Source organism: Pan troglodytes, chromosome X, assembly GCF_028858775.2.
Source record: "Pan troglodytes isolate AG18354 chromosome X, NHGRI_mPanTro3-v2.0_pri, whole genome shotgun sequence".
Classification (NCBI taxonomy): domain Eukaryota; kingdom Metazoa; phylum Chordata; class Mammalia; order Primates; family Hominidae; genus Pan; species Pan troglodytes.
In genome coordinates this window covers 136,651,505-136,668,809 of record NC_072421.2, presented here as the reverse complement: position 1 = coordinate 136,668,809, position 17,305 = coordinate 136,651,505, and the positions used below count along the sequence as shown (strand labels likewise).

General features: G+C 44.9%; 1 protein-coding gene across 3 annotated transcripts in view; it reads left to right on the top strand.

Moving 5' to 3' along the window:
• The first annotated feature begins 1,686 nt into the window (after positions 1 to 1,686).
• The window catches only part of FGF13 (fibroblast growth factor 13), a 593,844-nt gene continuing 578,225 nt past the window's right edge, over positions 1,687 to 17,305 (top strand). Inside the window, exons 1-2 of one of the 3 annotated variants that reach the window (XM_024352961.3) lie at positions 1,687 to 1,890; positions 2,999 to 3,211. In XM_024352961.3, the coding sequence (XP_024208729.1) occupies positions 3,163 to 3,211 (49 nt within the window). In that variant the 5' untranslated portion in view covers positions 1,687 to 1,890; positions 2,999 to 3,162. 3 annotated transcript variants of the gene reach the window in all.

Here is a 17,305-nt window from a genome sequence, read left to right as displayed (position 1 = left end):
CTCTTTTTAAGAAGCTGATAGGAGTTTTGAGAGACCACGTGGTATAACAGATGAACACTGGTTTTAGAGACAGACCCACCTGGCATCCTAGCCTGCTGCCCATCTTTGTGATCCATGCTGCACCATGTACCAGCTGTGTGACCTCCTGGCAAGTTACTTTACCTCTCTGAGCTTCATTTTCCTCATTTGTGAAACGAAAATAACAAAACAAACACGTCCTTAGGGTTGTTGTGAAGATGGAATAAGATAATGATGTAAAAGCATTTAGCATGCTGCTTGGCACAGGTTAGGTGCTAAATTGATGTTTACTGTTTTGGGGTATAAATTATTATTATTTTAAAAATTTTGGCTTTTATTTTAGATTCAGGAGGTACATGTGCAGGTTCATCACATGGGTATACTGCATAATGCTGAGATTTGGGGTAGGACTCCCCTTCCCCTCGACCTTTCCTCTAAACCCATCTAAACCTCCAACCCTTTTGAATTCGATCATTTGAAGAGAAATGTTTTCCTTCCCAGACAACTGATATTAATTAATGGTCTAACATTGGGTTGGATAATCACATTGTGTCATCAAGCCCCAGATTATTAGATATTATTTACAAGAAAAATGGGCCTGGAGTTCCTCTCAGACTGAGGATGGAGGCTGCAAATTGAGTTTAGAGGGTTGCCGACCTTTAGACCTGGACTGGGAGCAGGGGCAGCCCACACTCCTGGTCTTGAAAGCCACAGCAGGCTCTTGTAATTGAGTTACCGCCTGGGATTCAGTAAGACTAATCCATCTATATGATTTCTTCGCCTGGTTTAATGCCATTAACAAAACCGAATTAAGAAGGGGGTGGGGCTGAGTAGGATGAGGGAAAACGAATTTTCTGCATGGGAGTCGCTACCGCGCCTTCATGGCCAGGATGAAGCCTAAGGTCTGATTAATGGACTGTTCTGAGGACCAAGTCCTGCTAGTCACCACCCCAGTCCCTCAACAGAGCGCGAGGCTACCAGGGACTCGCATGCACACAAAAAAGGCCATTGCAGAAAAGGTTTTCCAGGACGCCCCAGGGGCTATTTCCTGACTACTCTCTCACCCTCCTTCCCTAGTTCGTTCATTTTCTTCCCTTCCCTTCCCTTCCCTTCCCTCCCTCCCTTCCTTCCTTTTCTCTCCCTTTTTCTTTTCCTTCTTTCTCTTTCTTTCTCTCCCTCCCTCCCTCCTTCTCTCTTCCTTCCTTTCTCTTTCTTTCTTTCTTTCTTTCTCTCTCTCTTCCTTTCTTTCTTTCTCTCTCTCTTTCTTTCTTTTTCTCTCTCTCTTCCTTTCTTTCTTTCTCTCTTTCTCTCTCTCTCTTTCCCTCTCTCTTCCTTTCTTTCTTTCTCTCTCTTTCTTTCTTTTTCTCTCTCTCTTCCTTTCTTTCTTTCTCTCTTTCTCTCTCTCTCTCTCTTTCCTTCCTCATCTGCCCTCTGTAGAACAATTCTTGAGCAGTTTTCCTTCTAGTTCTAATCTTCAGGGACCTTCTCTGGGTTTTGTCACAAGTATTCCTCAGGCAACGTTTCAATCCTACTTATTCCTCTTCAGCACTCGCCCCCAGTCCCACCTCACCCGTTTGCCTGGGATTGGCCATCCTGGGCGGTGGGCACTCTTTGCTTCCAGTTTACCAACAAGAGCGACCAGCCCTAGGAGGAGGGGCCTGCGTGTGGGGGTGGGGGTGGGAGGTGGCAGCCGCCGCGGTCAGTTTCACTCTCTGACCTACTGACACCCAGATCCCAGAGAGCCCTTCTCTCCCCCCTGAGAGCCGGACTGTCTCAACTTGAGCAGCTAGCCAGAAGCGAAAAGTCGTCGACTCCCGGACTGAGATTCCACTGCTCGGTGCGAGCAGTTGCCAACAGGGGAGTCCCCAAAGTGTAGGTGGCGACCAGCACGGGCCTGGGAAAGCAGGCGCTGGGAGTAGAGGAGTTACAGGGGCCGGGGTGGGGGGAGCGCCGGGCTTCCATCTCCTTGGCCAACGGTGGGAGCCCGCTACAGCGGCACCCGCGGGCCCTCCCTGCCCCGGAGGGGCCAGGGTACGCCCAGCAGACACGCTCGCCCGCACTACGCGGGGCTCGCCGGGGTTTTGCCAACCGGCGGCTGACGTCGGCGCGCCCCTGCCGAGCTCTCCTTTTACTACAGCGGGCAGGCGGCTTTGTGAGGCCCCGCCTTCGCCAGCCCCCACCCTCCGCGTGCCCACACCTTGCCGTTTATATAGAATGCGCCGCGGTGTTGATTCGTGGCTCTCTAGGACCGGAGAGTTCTTTGGAAGGAGAGCGCGAGCGAGGGAGCGGGCGAGCTCCGAGGGGGTGTGGGTGTAGGGAGAGAGAGAAAGAGAGCAGGTAAGGGCCATCGTCTCCCACTCCTCCGCCGGCGAGCAACTCCGGCCCCCTTTTTGGCAAAATAATAGGAACCTGGAAATGGATTAAATAGAAAGAAAGAAAAGAGGCGACCCTCTCCTCCCGATTCCCCGCGGGCGAGAAGCTGCGCGACTCTGCGGTGTAACAGGCTCACACGTTGCTCATCACATGTTCAAACATTTCCCTTTCAGGGAGGCTTGTTATTTTTAAGTGAATATTTTTATCTTTGTTTTGATTTTTTTAAAAGCCTTCCTCGGGGTTTTATTTTGATCGAGTTGGCGGCCCGCAGCGGATTGGGAGAGGCGGGGGAAAGCAGCCTGCCAGTGCGCGGGCAGCCCACCCAGGCAACTCCCAGCGAGCGGCCCGCGCGGAGCCCAGGGAGGCCGGCAGTGAAGCCGGGGAGTCCCGGCCGCTCCTCTCGGCCGCCCCGGGGGTTGCGAGCGTGGCTCTCCGCAGGCGGGCAGAAGCTGAGGGCGCGGGGCGCGGAGGAAGCGCCGCGCCGCTTTGTCTCTTCACTTCTTGAGCGCGGCGAGCGGCTCCTCCCGCGGCCGGCCGCTCGGGATCGCGGCGGCGGCGACGGCGGCTCCTCCTTCACCCCTTTCCTTTCCTCCCCACTCTCTCGTAGGCAGCGGCGGCGGCGGCAGCGGTGGGGAAAAGCGGATTCCGCCCCGAACCACACCGAGGGGAGCTCGTGGTCGAGACTTGCCGCCTTAAGCACTCTCCCAAGTCCGGCCCGCTCGGCGAGGACTTCCGTCTTCTGAGCGAACCTTGTCAAGCAAGCTGGGATCTATGAGTGGAAAGGTGACCAAGCCCAAAGAGGAGAAAGATGCTTCTAAGGGTAAGCCCGCCCGCCGAGTCCGCCTGCTTTCCTTTCCTTCGTTTCCCTCGCCCCCTCGCGTGCGCGCCGCCCTCCGGCGGCTCCTTGCCTCCTTCCCGGAGCCTAAGCTGCCCATGACCTCTGCGACCCCGGGAGAAAAGGGGGGGCAGAGGTCGCTAGGGGGTGGATCTAGGTTTGCACCACTTTCCCTCCTTCCTCGCGGAATTGTCGACCCTCGAGTGCCTCCAGCCTCCTCCACTTCCCCTCTGGACGCACGGTGGTGGCGCTGCGGGCAGACGAAGCTGCTGCAGCCTGGAGCGCCGGGAACCGCGCTGTCTGCTGACAGCCGGCCGCCTGTCTGTATGAGTGCATGTGTGTGCGTGTGCGCGAGTGTGCATATGTGTGCTGCGCGCGTGCAACATGGTGACATACTCAGGAATCTGCCCTGCTCTCAGAACCCAAGCTTGAACCCACCTTCAGCCCCCTCTCCCCGCCCCCAATGCAAACAAAGAGCCTGGTCGAGACGCAGAACCCCTCCCCCCCTCCTTTCCCACCACCTCCTTCCCCCCCCCGCCACCCGACACCTCCTAATCCCAAACTCCTTATCCACCCCAACCCTCCGGGAAGGCAGGAGTTTGCACCCTTCGACACGCCGCGTGCAAAAGTGAGCAATCCTGGTGCCCTGGCGCCGCCCGCGCTGCGCTTTGGCAGCACAGCCTCGCCAAGCCCCAGGAGAACAAAGGCTGTTGTCCCCTTGTCACTAGTGCCCAGCGTGAGTGGGCCTCCGCGGGAGGGGGCAGTCCTCTTCCTCTGTTTGCTGGGGTTCAGCCACCGCGCCCGGGGCACCCGACCACTGGTCCCCCTGGAGTGCGCGCCTCTGCCCAGGGCCTCCCATCGGCGGGTTGGGGAGGCGCAGCAAAGCGGTGCTCAGGCTGGGGAGAACTAAGGCAAAGGAAGGGGACGCCCCCCCACCCTTTGCCGGTTCTAGCCGTTGCCGTTCTCAGGACCGGGATTAGCTCCAGAATGTAAACTGGAGACAGCAGCCTTGGAGACCGGGGTGCGGAGAGGCACAGAGAGGGAATATGGAAGAGCAGTGGGGAACAGCAGGTGCCTTAGGTGCAAGTGTCCGGAATGGCCACGGAGCAGACGCTGGAGTGGGCTGGACTAGCCCTGAGGGCCCCAAGCACACTGGACCGCAGCGACCCGCGCTGAGTCCCCACTGCAGAAGTGAGGTTGCAGCGCAGGGAGTCCCAGCTTTTGTTCATGGGGGCCCCAGTTCCTTCCTGAGCCCTCAGGCCCCCTTCACTCCCACTCCTTTCTCTATTCCTTGTTCTCCTCTCCTCCTTCTCGCCTCTCCCCATCTCTCAGAGCTTTCTTTCCCGGGAGATTCTAGGGCAGCACCAGCCCTCCCCCGCGGAAAGTTGTCAAAGTCTTCAGCTCAAGGCCTTTATCCTTGTTTCTAAGTGGAGCCATTTCTCCCCCAAATAGGCGAAAGGGTGACTGAAGGTTCCGGAAGTTTGTGGAGGGGTTACATCCGTTGTCATACGGGTCATTGTTGCCCCCGGTCTGGCTCAAGGCTAGCATTCAATCCCAAGTGAAAGAGTAACTTTGGAAAGTAGAACGACAGCTGTAGGTTTCCAGAGCTCCCCTAATTGTTGAGTCTCAAACAGGCATTTATATGATAAAGGAAAATGACTTTAGGGTCATTAAATCGTTTTGTTTTCCACTGAGGGCCCAGAGAAGTAAATGTAATTAAAGAATGTAGCACCAGATTGATCTAGGCACGTCATTCCCCTGTTGAATCTGGGAGTATTTCTCGTTTGTTTCTGGAACTTTGGTTCCTGATTTCCATCAGGTGGTTACTTCAGGTTTATTTCAGGCTACCGTTGGGAGACCCTGAAACCAAATTCATTCACAGAAAATGAGTTTCTGTTTTAGGAATATAATTTGCAGTTGTCCAGAATGGATTAACGCATCTGGAAACAGGACAGGTTTCTGTAATTCAATAATACAAATTTGTACTAGGCATGTGTCATAACATTTTCTTGTGTTGACTCGCCACATTTGAAACCACATACCTCTGTAGGAATTGTGTAATTAGCACTTGAAATTATGGCTGTAATTAGAATAAATTAATTTTACAAGGCAACTTTTAAGAAGGGAGTTTACTTCCCCGAGAAGATGGGAAGCTTTTGGCTGCTAAGAGCAAGATTGCCATTTCAGCCTTTCTGTTCGTTGTTGAATTTAGAGCATTTTCAAAATAGTAAGTGTGTAGTAGCCATTAGTATTTTCTTCTTTCAAGTATATGAAAAGTCTTATGTGACTAAATTTTAAAGACTACTTTTTATATTAGAGATGAAAGGTACAAGGTCTACTTATCTTTTAATCAATAGAGTTTATATATGTTGACCATATTTCTGAAGAGTTTTCCTTACTTACAAATTTCCTATATATAGGTCATCTTTAATTTTTTTAAGCTGAAAAACTAATTGGCATATTCTTTGTAACATAGCAAGATATAGGATCAAGCATTTCGTAGATACCTTGAATGTACACACATTTAATTTTGAACAATGGTGTGACAGATGATTGGATGAAATCAAATAATTTAGTAACAGTTTGAATGAATTTCATAATCTGTTTTCAGAGTCTACTGCTCATTTAAATTCAGCCTCCCACCCCCATCAGTTAGGGCTCATACCCACAGTGTATCATAACTACATCAATTATTATAGAGTACAGTGTTTCCAGAGCTTTTAAAGCACAGGTAGTAGGTTTCCAGTAAATTATTTTGTGCTGCTGAATGAAATATGGCCTTAAGAGTACATAAGTTGCTGATTGTCTTTTTAAATGACATTTTCTTCAACTCACTGAGGTTAAGACCAGTGATGGACACTGATCTTTTTCATAACCTTTTCAAAAATGTAGCCAGACAAGATAGGCTGTTCTCTTTGGAAAGGGGGCAGGGACCTTGATTCTGTTTGAAACTATTAAAAAGGCCTCTTGTGCAGCCAGTTGCCTTTTGTGTATTTATTTATGCTTTGTATAAACTTTAAAATTGGCAGATGTGTATATAGTTTGAGTCACGCGGCTCTTGGTCCGGAGGATCTGTTTCCATTTCAGGGAAGAAGAAAGCATAATATTTGTTTGTTCAAGCAGATATTCTCTTAGCTTTGACTCACTCTTCTCTACCTTGTCACATAAGATCTTTTCAGCAGTCTTCTGTTGGAAAAGCACTCAGTTAAGGCTGTTTCTGGTTTGTTGCAACAGTTTTCCTGTGGCATCGGAAATCTTGTAGGCTGCTATAGATAAAACCAAATCTTTTTTGGATTAAGTAAAAACGCTAGCTAATTCTCGCTTTCAAAACTGTCTTTAGGTTTGTGGCTACATGTTTGGAGTTGGGTGTGTTCTTTTCAACAACCCTTTCCTTTGTGCTTAGCTTAACAGCCACCATATCCAGGCAAGTTTCAAGGCTCTGTGGGCTGTGGGTTCTCTTGGTGAGACAGCACTGTTGTCAGGCTGGGCTCATGCTGGCTGCTGGACAATGGAGGACAATTCCATGCATAGCCCAAGAAGCCAGCCACTTGTACAGCTGCTGTTGTAATGGGTAGTAGTGGCCCCATGCATTTACACCACAGTTCGTTTTTTGTTCACTTCCTGGCCCTTTCCAATAGTCTTTCTATCCTATCCTACTGAAGAAGGACAGGGCACTGTGGTCATGCAGCCAGCATATCTAGGCTTGAGTCCTGAATGCCTTCCAAAAGATCATCTTGATCATTGTGGTTTACTATAATAGGTTTCATCAGGTGTCTTTCTCAGACTTGGGCCAGGCAAAAGCAGATGTTTAGAGGTATTTTACCGACAAGAAATTATGAGGTTGGTGACCTCTTATTAAAAAGTAACAGTAATCATCTGTCTATTACTCATGTAGGGACTTGTTTTTTTCACTCTGACACCATGGTCGCATGGTTTTACATACAGTGTCATAAGCCACACGGTCTCTTCTGTGCTGAAGGAGGTGATCATAGCCTTGCTAAGGAGGTGTGACCAGGGAGATCTCTAATCAGAAATATTGGTCTGTTCTTGGGGATAGGTGGAGAAAATGAGTGCACATTATACCCAAATCCTCTTCATAATTATTTGTAGCAGCGTGTAGCTTCTTTATTGACAAAGGCTAAAGCTAGAAGGGGGAGCAAGTTGAGGCATGGGTTAGGGGTACTGTATCTTTTCTCTAGCTTAGTACTGCTTCCTCTAAGCCTCTTTTCAGCACAGTTCAAATAATTTAAAGGGCTTAGTTATGTGTCCTAGGTCTGGAGATGTGGGTGAGGTTGGAGTGGGAATGGATGTTGAATTGGGGCCTGGGTAAGAAGCAGAGGGTGAGCTGTGGGGCGAAGGAAGGAGTTGAGGTCTATGCCCACTGCAGGGAGATTTTATGGGTGGCTTTGAGGACAGGGTCAGGACTGGGGAGAGAATTGGAATCAGGGAGAGAATTTGAATCAGAATTGGATAAGCCAGAGGGCTGATTTGTAAGGCGGTAAGTAAGGATATGAAACAGCGTTCCAGGTCTCTTTGCAGCTGTGCTGTTTTATGTCCAAATCAACTTCTTATTCTGGGAATTACAATCAACATAGAACAACCAGAATGTGTTGCAGTTCTTCAAATATATCCAATAAAAAGGCTTTCTAGTGTCTGCTTCAGTATGACTTATATTTTTGGAGTTGAGAAATTTGAAAAGAATGGACAATAATTGTCAAGATTAAGCAATTGAAGGAGGGGGGAGAAACCATGTGCATTAAAGTAGAGTAGATGAAGGGGATCCTACATGTCTATTACCTTGCTCAGCTTAACATTATCTTTGAAATGTGAAGACTAGGCACATAATATAGTTTTAGCAATTAGTACAGAACACAAATGTCTGCATAACTCATTTTCTGCAGTCACTGATTTATGTTTCCCTATCAAGAAGACACATCATCACCATGATATATCAGCACAGGCTGAAGAGTGGATTTCAGGCTCATTGTCCTGTGTAATGTGGGTCATCTTAGTTAGTTTTCATCAACTTGAAATGTAGGTTATCTATTTGTAATATACCAGCTCTACAAACTTAGTTGAATCTTATTTCTGACATTTTTTAACATGGCATTTTATCACTTTTTTGAATGTCATATATTGATGAAACATTTCCTAAGAGTGTGGGTTTCCAGGTAAATGCATTAATTTCCTAAAGAAGTGAAATAATATTTAGTAGTCATTATGACCACCACTCCAGGCCTTAGATCCGATTTCTCCTTGAATTGGATGGCCATTTTTTTCCTTTAAAGCAGTGTTTTCCAGAGTATTAATTCTGAAAATGGGGGGGGGAGGGGTTATTAGAAAAGAAATAAATTATTGATTCTTAGGGCACAATGGATATATGAAGGACTATTATATTAAGGGATCTGAGTTGTAATAAATATTAAGTCTAAATTACAATGACTGTTTATTGTGATTACTGTAAAGCAGTTCTCATGGCTGATCTTGCCTCTGCCCTTTGAAATTACTTTTAGCATTGATTTTCAAATGGGAATAGTACTAGTGTCACGGGCTAATGACCTTCCCCACAGGCAAAGGCTTCTGCTGGTGTAGGGTTGTGGTTGACATTCTAGGGAGTACAATAGGGCTGTCCAGAGCTAAGTTGCTTGCTTGGCCTGCCTGCAGAGACATCAGATTTGGTCTGGACAATCACTCTTTGGCCTAAAGGAATCCCTAGTTGTATATGTCTGTCCTTTATTTTGTGGTTCCTGTAAGTAGGGCTGGGAAGAAAGAAAAGAATCTTCTGGTGAAAGGCAGGCCTAGTCAAAGGCCAAATTAGAAAAGAAAAACAGTAAAACTCAATTTCCTTTTTTTGTAATTGAAATTTACCTGTAGTAACATGTACAGATCTTAAGTGTGCATCTCAATGATTTTTGAGAAATATTTACATCCGTAAAATCAACACCAAAGTCAAGATACAGAACATTCTTGTCACCCCAGAAAGTTCTCATGCCCTTTTCTAGTCATTCCCCTCACCTAAAGACAACTCTTATTTTATTCTTTTTTTTTTTTTTTTTTGAGGTAGGGTCTCAATCTGTCACCCAGACTGGAGTGCAGTGGCACAATCTCCGCTCACTGCAACCTCCGCCTCCCGGGTTCAAGTGATTCTCCTGCCCCAGCCTTCCTAGTAGCTGGGATTACAGGCACACGCCACCACTGCCCGGCCAATTTTTTGTATTTTTAGTAGAGATGGGGTTCCACCATGTTGGCCAAGCTGGTCTTGAACTCCTGACCTCAAATGATCCACCCGCCTCGGCCTCCCAAAGTGCTGGGATTACAGGCGTGAGCCACTGCGCCTGGCCTCCTATTTTTATTTCTATCATCATCTATTAGTTTTTCCCGTATGCACTCTTTGGTTTCTGACAAACCTAGCCACCTCCCCATCCAACACTCTTCATCCCCTGTTGATAACCCTTCTTGTCTTGTCCTCTGGTTTCTTGGAAGACTCCCACCCTGCCCCACACTGGGGCATTCAATAGAATCTTGGACATGGTTAGTCTTCTAGGAGTAGTTGTTGAATGACCTGGGAAAGATAGGGAAATCCTTTAAGCAGAGGTATGTTTTATTCATCCTTTAATAGCAAATAACAATAATGAACATTGCTGTCTTTATAATAGTAGCCTCTAAATTATTGAGCAGTTACTATTTACTAGGCAAACATTATTTTTACATATATCTAATTTAATCCTGACAGCCAAATGAAGTACAGTAGCTCTTAGTACATACAGACTTTAGAGATGAGAAAATTGAAGTTCATGGAGATCATGTAGCTTATATGAAGTCACACCAAAAGTGGTTTGCAAATTACTAACACGGTGCTTGGCCTTGTAGTAATCAATAAATGATGAATGCATATGCCATGCACCTATGAAAACTCATTGGTCCTATGCCCTGCTCACTTCCTGTTTTGTTGTCATATCAGAAGGCACTGTGATAGAGAAAGACTTTTTCAGAGCCTCCTGGTGGCTTAATCTGACAAATACCTAGGGATATTTACATTCTATCTAAAGATTGCCTGGGGTAGAGCTTTCACTCAAAGAATTCAATAGTTAATGGTTGACTTTCTAACACCTAGATACGTGGGGGAAATAATTTTGACTGGTGTCCTAAAAATAATAGTATTTTCTGAGCACTGACTATAGGCCAGGGAGTTGACATGAAATATCTCATGAAATCTTCATAACACTATATGGACATTCAGTGTATGGAGAATGAATATCCACACTATTCTTCAATGTGACAGATGAAGAAACAGACCGAGGCCATCCTTAGGTCACTCAGCTAACAAGATGGTGAAGTGAGGATTTGACCAGATTGGGTTGACTCCAAATCTACCTCCTAACCACTAACCACTATATCATACTCCCTTCCTAGGCAGCACAGCTGAGTCTTTCTAATGCAGGTTTGCACAAAGACAAAATTACTTCCATTCACCAAATTGGACATAATTAGGAGGAGTGTGCCTACACTAAATGCATGGTTGCTCCAGGGCTGTGGTCTTTGTTCAGTTAAACAAAATCTGAACATTTTTTGAGTGACTTTTCTCTATCAGGTGCTGTGCCGGGGTGCCCTTTCCTTCTTCTCTGGCCTGGGACATTCTGACTTTAAACTTTCCTATGTGCATCTCACTTCACTTGGCCATCCTCTTGAACCACTGCTACAGGAATTGGCCAGGTGACTGTGTCTTTCATTGGCCAGGTGACTTTGGCTTTCATATTGGTTTAAAAACAATGGTACTTTCTTTTGCAACTGCATCTGGGACCTTGTTTCACCTGTGTCTTCAAGATTATACATCCTCTTAATTCACTGTTGAGTAAAAACTCCACTTGTTTATTTTAGTTTTCATTACATGGTATATGCTTTCAGTCTGTCTCCCATCAGAATCATATGTCTCATTTCCCTTCTCTTTGTCTCTCAACCCTACCCCGTTCTTTCTCCGACTCTCCTTCTTTCCCTCCCTCCTTTTCTTGTTAACAAATGTCAGTGGTTTTTATTAACCGAATGGGGCTCCTCAGGGTGTGCTGAGCTCATTGAAAGATTTTCATTTCTGGATTTTTTCCTTTGATAGCTATATTAATCGTGATGAAAGAAATCCACCCCCCACAACAAAGTGTAGCTCCACAGAAGAGGTTTTTCACTACTTATGTAACTCATTTTAAATGGAAAAATAAAAAAGTGCAAGCTTTATTTTGTATACTATTTATGCTGCCTTCAGTTAGATAATATTTCTAAAAATATATCTTGTTAACAGAGACACAACGCCTTGAACAAGCATATTAATTACAGTTCTCGAAGTTGGGAATCATGTAGTATTTATCTGTATTGTAGAACTGTTGCTCAATGGTAATAATGAACAGTGATGGGTCTATTGCATGGCTATAGGTAAATTTAATAACAAACATGAAACCCAGTTCTCAAAACTTGCTGCAAATAATGTAGGTAGCATTTGTTACTGTTCTGGAGTTGAGGGTTAGTAAATAGCTAGGGTTCTTAAAATATTTATCTAGCTCTTAAAAGTAGAAGTAAACAATCTAAAGAAGACAGGCTGAGTGCACTTCTTGAATATGCCCATAGATATTTTCAGAAACTTCTTTCAATGGTGACTTTGAAAGTATTGAGAATTGACCTGCTTATTTTGCCTTTGATTCTCTGTGTGTATGCTTGCCTCTCCCCTTGGGGGGTTTATTGAACATTAAGGCTTCCAAGAGCTCTTGAATTTGTGAGTGATTTTCGGAGCTCTGGGAACAATGTGAGCCATTCTCTTGGAAACAGGACAAGGCGCTCCTAGATGCTCTCATTCCAGGGAACATTTGTTTTTCGGCTAGCTGGGAACCCGACGATCGCGCTGAAAGGTCTGGTCAACCAGCCTCCCTCAGTTCCTGTGTATCTGGCAGGCAGGTTTATTACAAACCTTAATGTGCTCATTAGCCTCGTGATGTGGCAGCTGCCTAAAAAAGAAACACGGAAAAGTTGTGTCACCGAAGGTGAAACTTGGCAAAGAGCTGCCCGGCGCCGGCTCCGGGCATGACAAAGCGCCTTCCTGCCGGCGGCAGCGGCGGTGGGCAGTGGGGGTTTCTGTTTGCTTGTCCTCGATACCCACGGCCCAGTCGACTCACGGGGAGGCGTCGCAAAGGGAACCGCGGGCCCGGGCCAGGGCTCCGTGGCTGGCGGTGCGGGTGGTCGCAGTCCGGGGAAAGATACTGCGCGCTCCGGTGCAGCCCGCGGCCTCGCAGTCTAGACCGCGGGCACGTTGCAGCCTGTGGGGAAGCAGCGTTAAGATGGTGGCGGTCAGAGCAGCGCTGGTGGTGGCCGGGCGGGGCTCGGGGAGGCGCGCCCTCCTCCCTTAGCGACACCTATCAAGGCTTTCTTGCTTTCCGTACACCTGACCCACCCGCTAGACACCTCAAAGGCAGGCATAGAAGGCCAAGAGCCTTGAAGTCAGGGCTTGACCAACACAAGAGCTTTGCTTTCTCTGTCTTTCTTGTTAATGCTAATTTGACTTTAGCTGCTCAAAAACCGAAGATGCATCTTGAGCAGGACGCTCACAGGCAGATTTGAATTTATGTGTGTGTGTTTATATTGCTTATGTTTTATTACATTGATTTTTTTCAGATTACAAAATAATGCATGTTTACCGGAGACAATTTGGAACATCATAAAAGCGTAGAGAAGAAAATATCACCCAAGGTTCCACTACCAAGTTAACTTTTTGAGGCTTTGCTTCTAGTCCTTTTTCTCTGCATATTATAATACATAGACATGGCTAATTATCTTTAAGTGTGTATGTGGGATCAGGCACATACACGATAACTTCCCTTTTTTCCCTCAACGTGTTAGAATGTTATTTTATGTCGTTAAATAATTTGCACCATCATTTTCAGTGTGTATACTAGGTGTGGACTTAGGGGTAACCAAGGAGAGATGGTGATTTGTGCCTGGGGTGTGAACATTTTTCCTGCACCTCCTTGAGATCCTTCTCACTGGACACCACAAGCATGATTAGTATTTTGTAAAAGTACATATATGAATATGTGCCCATATGGGGCTATGTATATGTGTGTATAAATCTGTAAATACCAAATTAAACACACATAGACAACTATGCACATATGTAAATAGATACACAACAAATATGCTAAGAATAAATCTTGAAAGAATATGCACCAAAAGGAATCTCTGGGTGGTTGGCTTATAGAAATTTATAGCGTTTAGTCATATTTTCTATTTTTATCTATAGTGGAAATACATAATTATATTAATGCTATAATAATAAAAATAATATTAATGAAATATTACTTATTGATTGTCTTCAAACTGAGTTTTCTGCTCCCTCATTCCTTGATCTACCGTGACCTACTTATTATTTTTATATTATATGATGCTTCAAGTCCAAGCTAAACCTCCGTCCTCCATGAAGCCTTTCTTCCGCCCTCCCAGCAGGCACTGACTGCTTACTTCTGTACAGGGCTTCTATGTCACCCATCTGGCAATCTCCATGGGCTACTTTGGGTATATCTCATGGTTAACTTCTCATCTGCTTATGTCTTATCTCTCTCAATAGACTGGAATGTCTTCAAGGATCCTTTTCACAAAGCAAGTGCTCACTAAATGTGTTACGTAATGACAATGCTTATCATCCATCGTAGGTTTCTGTAAATGCTCCTTTACCTTTGAAACTCTATACCAAAAGCCCTTAGACTAACAGCAATAATCCTGCTGGATTTAATTTTGCTAATTTAATTTAGGATACAATTGCTACTTCATAATGGGCTATCTACGTAGAATTTGGTCAATGATGATACTGATAATATTACTGAAATAGTAGTGATTTTCATATTGATTTTTCAAGTTAGAGGACTCTTGATAGAGGGTTTCTTGGTGGTAGAAATAAATCTACAGATTCACACATGCATTGGACAGTCATACCCCAACTTAAGTGATTTCAGTTATTTTAATGCATGTGTAAATTAATTCATCTGTTAATTTACTCGATAAATATGTATTGAACCTTCTATGTGCCATCTGCTTTCTTAGACACTGAGAATACAGCAGTGAGCAGAACAGATAACTATCCCTGCCTTCATGGATAATACAAGCTTATTTTGCAAGTTTCCTTAGGGAAACAGACTTTCAGTGCATGAAGCACTCTGTTTCATGTTGGTGGTATGTCAAGCAGTGAGTGATCTGGTGCCCATCATAGCCATCAGGCTCTGGCCAAGCCAAATTACTGATGAGTCAAGCTGGATGGAGTCATACATGGGTTGCTTATCTGTGGTTCAGGAACCACTGAAGCTGTGGTTCCTGGACCAGCTTGGGCATCAGCATCACGTCTAACCACATATACCCCCGACCATGAGAATTTGATTCAGTATATCTGGGCATGAGCCTTAGAAAGCCACATTTTTTATTAAGCTCCTCAAGTGGTTCTAATGCACAGCTGGTTTAGGGACCTACTGCCTCTGGGCAGTGTTTCTGAAGCTTGCCTAAAGAATCACCTGTAGGGTTGGTTTGTTTGTTTTTTCTAAACAAAACAAAACAAAAACCCTCCCGCTGACCTACTGAATTAGAATTTTAGGAAAAGAGCTGGTAATCTGACTTGTAAGCACGTGTCCTGGTGATTCTTATCATCAGGCTAGTTGGGGAAACATTGTCCTAGAGACAATCGCAGGACTCCCCTAGAAATTATGTATAAATGTCACTTTTTCTGGTGAGCAGGCTCCATTGCTTTGAACAGATTCTCAAAGGAGTCAGCCACTCCAAAAATATTACATGAGGTGGAGCCCTGACGTCTAGGACCAGCATTGTTGTCAACTGTATGTTTTGAGTTCTCAGTGTCCTCATGGGTTGAATTAAGCAACCTTAAAGACCTTCTCGGCCCTATTCATCTTCCACATATAAATGTTCTGCTTGGAAGCCTTCTTTCTCTCTTTTTGCTGCTTTTTTCTATCTTATTGCCAGTCCTGCCTCAATTGTTTCCCTTGATGGTCTCCCTTTAGGAGAAAGTAGGGAAGCAGGAGAATTTCAAAGCCTCGGCTCTCGCAGAGAGGGCGGGGCTGGGAGGGAGCTTCGGGCATGCCATTCAGAGATGGCAATCCTAGCACAGCTGTTAGAATAGCAGAGGTCAGTGTCCAAATATTTTGACCCTTATGATAGCTTGAACCTCAGTGGATCTTCAACTGGTGGGATAAGGGGGTGGGAGTGGGACTTCCAAGACATTTCTCTGCCAGTCTAGAGCACGATGGCACAGGGTGGACAAGGTAATTCCGCTTTTCCTTGGACATAATTTTTCTGCCTGTATCTGGCAGCAGGTGGTGATGGGAGGTGGAAGCAGGAGTGTGAGTGTTGGGCTGGGCCTAGGTGCACCCCCACCCCTTCTCATCCTTGAGGCACCAAGCAGTGTCTCTGTAATTGGTTCATGACCAATCAAGTGCATTGACCTATTACTGCTAGTTACTTTGAGTTATAAATGGTTTTTATTTCCTCTGTGGAATTGGGGGTTCAGGCTGTATAGGATGACCTGATTTGTATCACAAGAGCCTTCGGGACTTTGACAGATTTCACCGTTTAAAACACACCGAGCTTCCTCCCTCCACCCCACTGGACATAAAAGCAACCTTTGAATTTCTGGCACAAAGAGCATGTCTTTAAAGGGCAGCATGCAGAAAAAGGGAGGAAAAGGAAGTAAGGCAGTTCATCTTCTTTTCTGAGGCCATTGTCTCCGAACAAGTGACAAAACTGAATACCTTGAAAAATCTTGTATTGATTTTTAGTGCAGAGGCATCTCCCCAGGATCTGAAAATCCTGGCAGAAGATAATAAACTTATTTCCCTGCCTTTGAGCCAGAGTTGAGTTGCTTGTTTTACGTGGCTGGAAGAAATGAGAGTAGTTGCTCTGCTGAGAGTGAGATTTGGTTCAGAGTGCATCTCTCTTGACCATATTATATATAGGGGAGACTCAATTTATAAAAACTATATATACAAATCTAACTCAAATGCCGAATGTGGAGGTAGTTACAATATTGAAAGAGTTATTGTTTTATGAAAAGTTTTTCTTTTAATAGCATCATCTTTAGTGTACTCGCACGTTTCTTTGGGCATGAAGGACTACTTGATTAAAAAGAAAGAAATAAAAACCAAGCCTAGAGGCCTCTTGTTGAGGCATTTGTTTCCTGCTATTCTAATTAGAAACTGTTGCTCAGAGTGGCTGTCTTGCTTCTCGGATTATTATCTTTTTTATTTTAATTATTTTAAATATATTTACTGTGGCAAAATATACAACATAAAACTGACCATTTTATAGTCAATTCTATGGTATCCAGTTCTATGGTATTAAGTATATTCACATTGTTCTGCAGCCTTAATCACCATGCTCCACAGATCCTTAATCATAGGCTATAATGGCTGGAAGGGACCTTCATCATCATTTGGTCTAACCTTCCCACTACAGAGTAGAAGAATTAGGCCCACAGAGAGGCAATGACTTGCCCAAGGTCATAGAACAAGTTAGTGGCAGGGGCCTAGCCCAGTACATTTCCACATTGACACAGTAACAGATTCAGGCAGGTGGCCTCTGTTACTCTACTGATAGCAGAATCAAGGATTGACATAAATGTTTAGGGTATTTTTCTGTTTTTTTTTTTTTTTTTTTATCAAGTAAGCAACCAATTATTATGGTTTAGAGCCAGAAGGTCCTTCAGACACTGTCTAGTTCAATTTCCTTATTTAAAATAATTGGCCCTATTTGTGATTTCTAAATCCAAGCTGAACTACAGAAAGATGCTAACATTCTTATTTCTAAAATACAGGACAATTCTTCTCCAGCCTTCCTTTCACTGACTCCATGGCATTCTTTGGTTGAAACCAGGTCCTTTGTGGATGGCTGTTATTAATAAGCTTTTCTTGGGATGTTTACAGTAACTGCTGTGACCTAAATAAGTTTGCTTGTATTGTTTTCCCCACAAAGGCAAGAACAGCTTTTAAAACTATGTTCATCCCTCTCATCACAATGTATTTATTCACGACTAAAAGAACTGAAGTATTG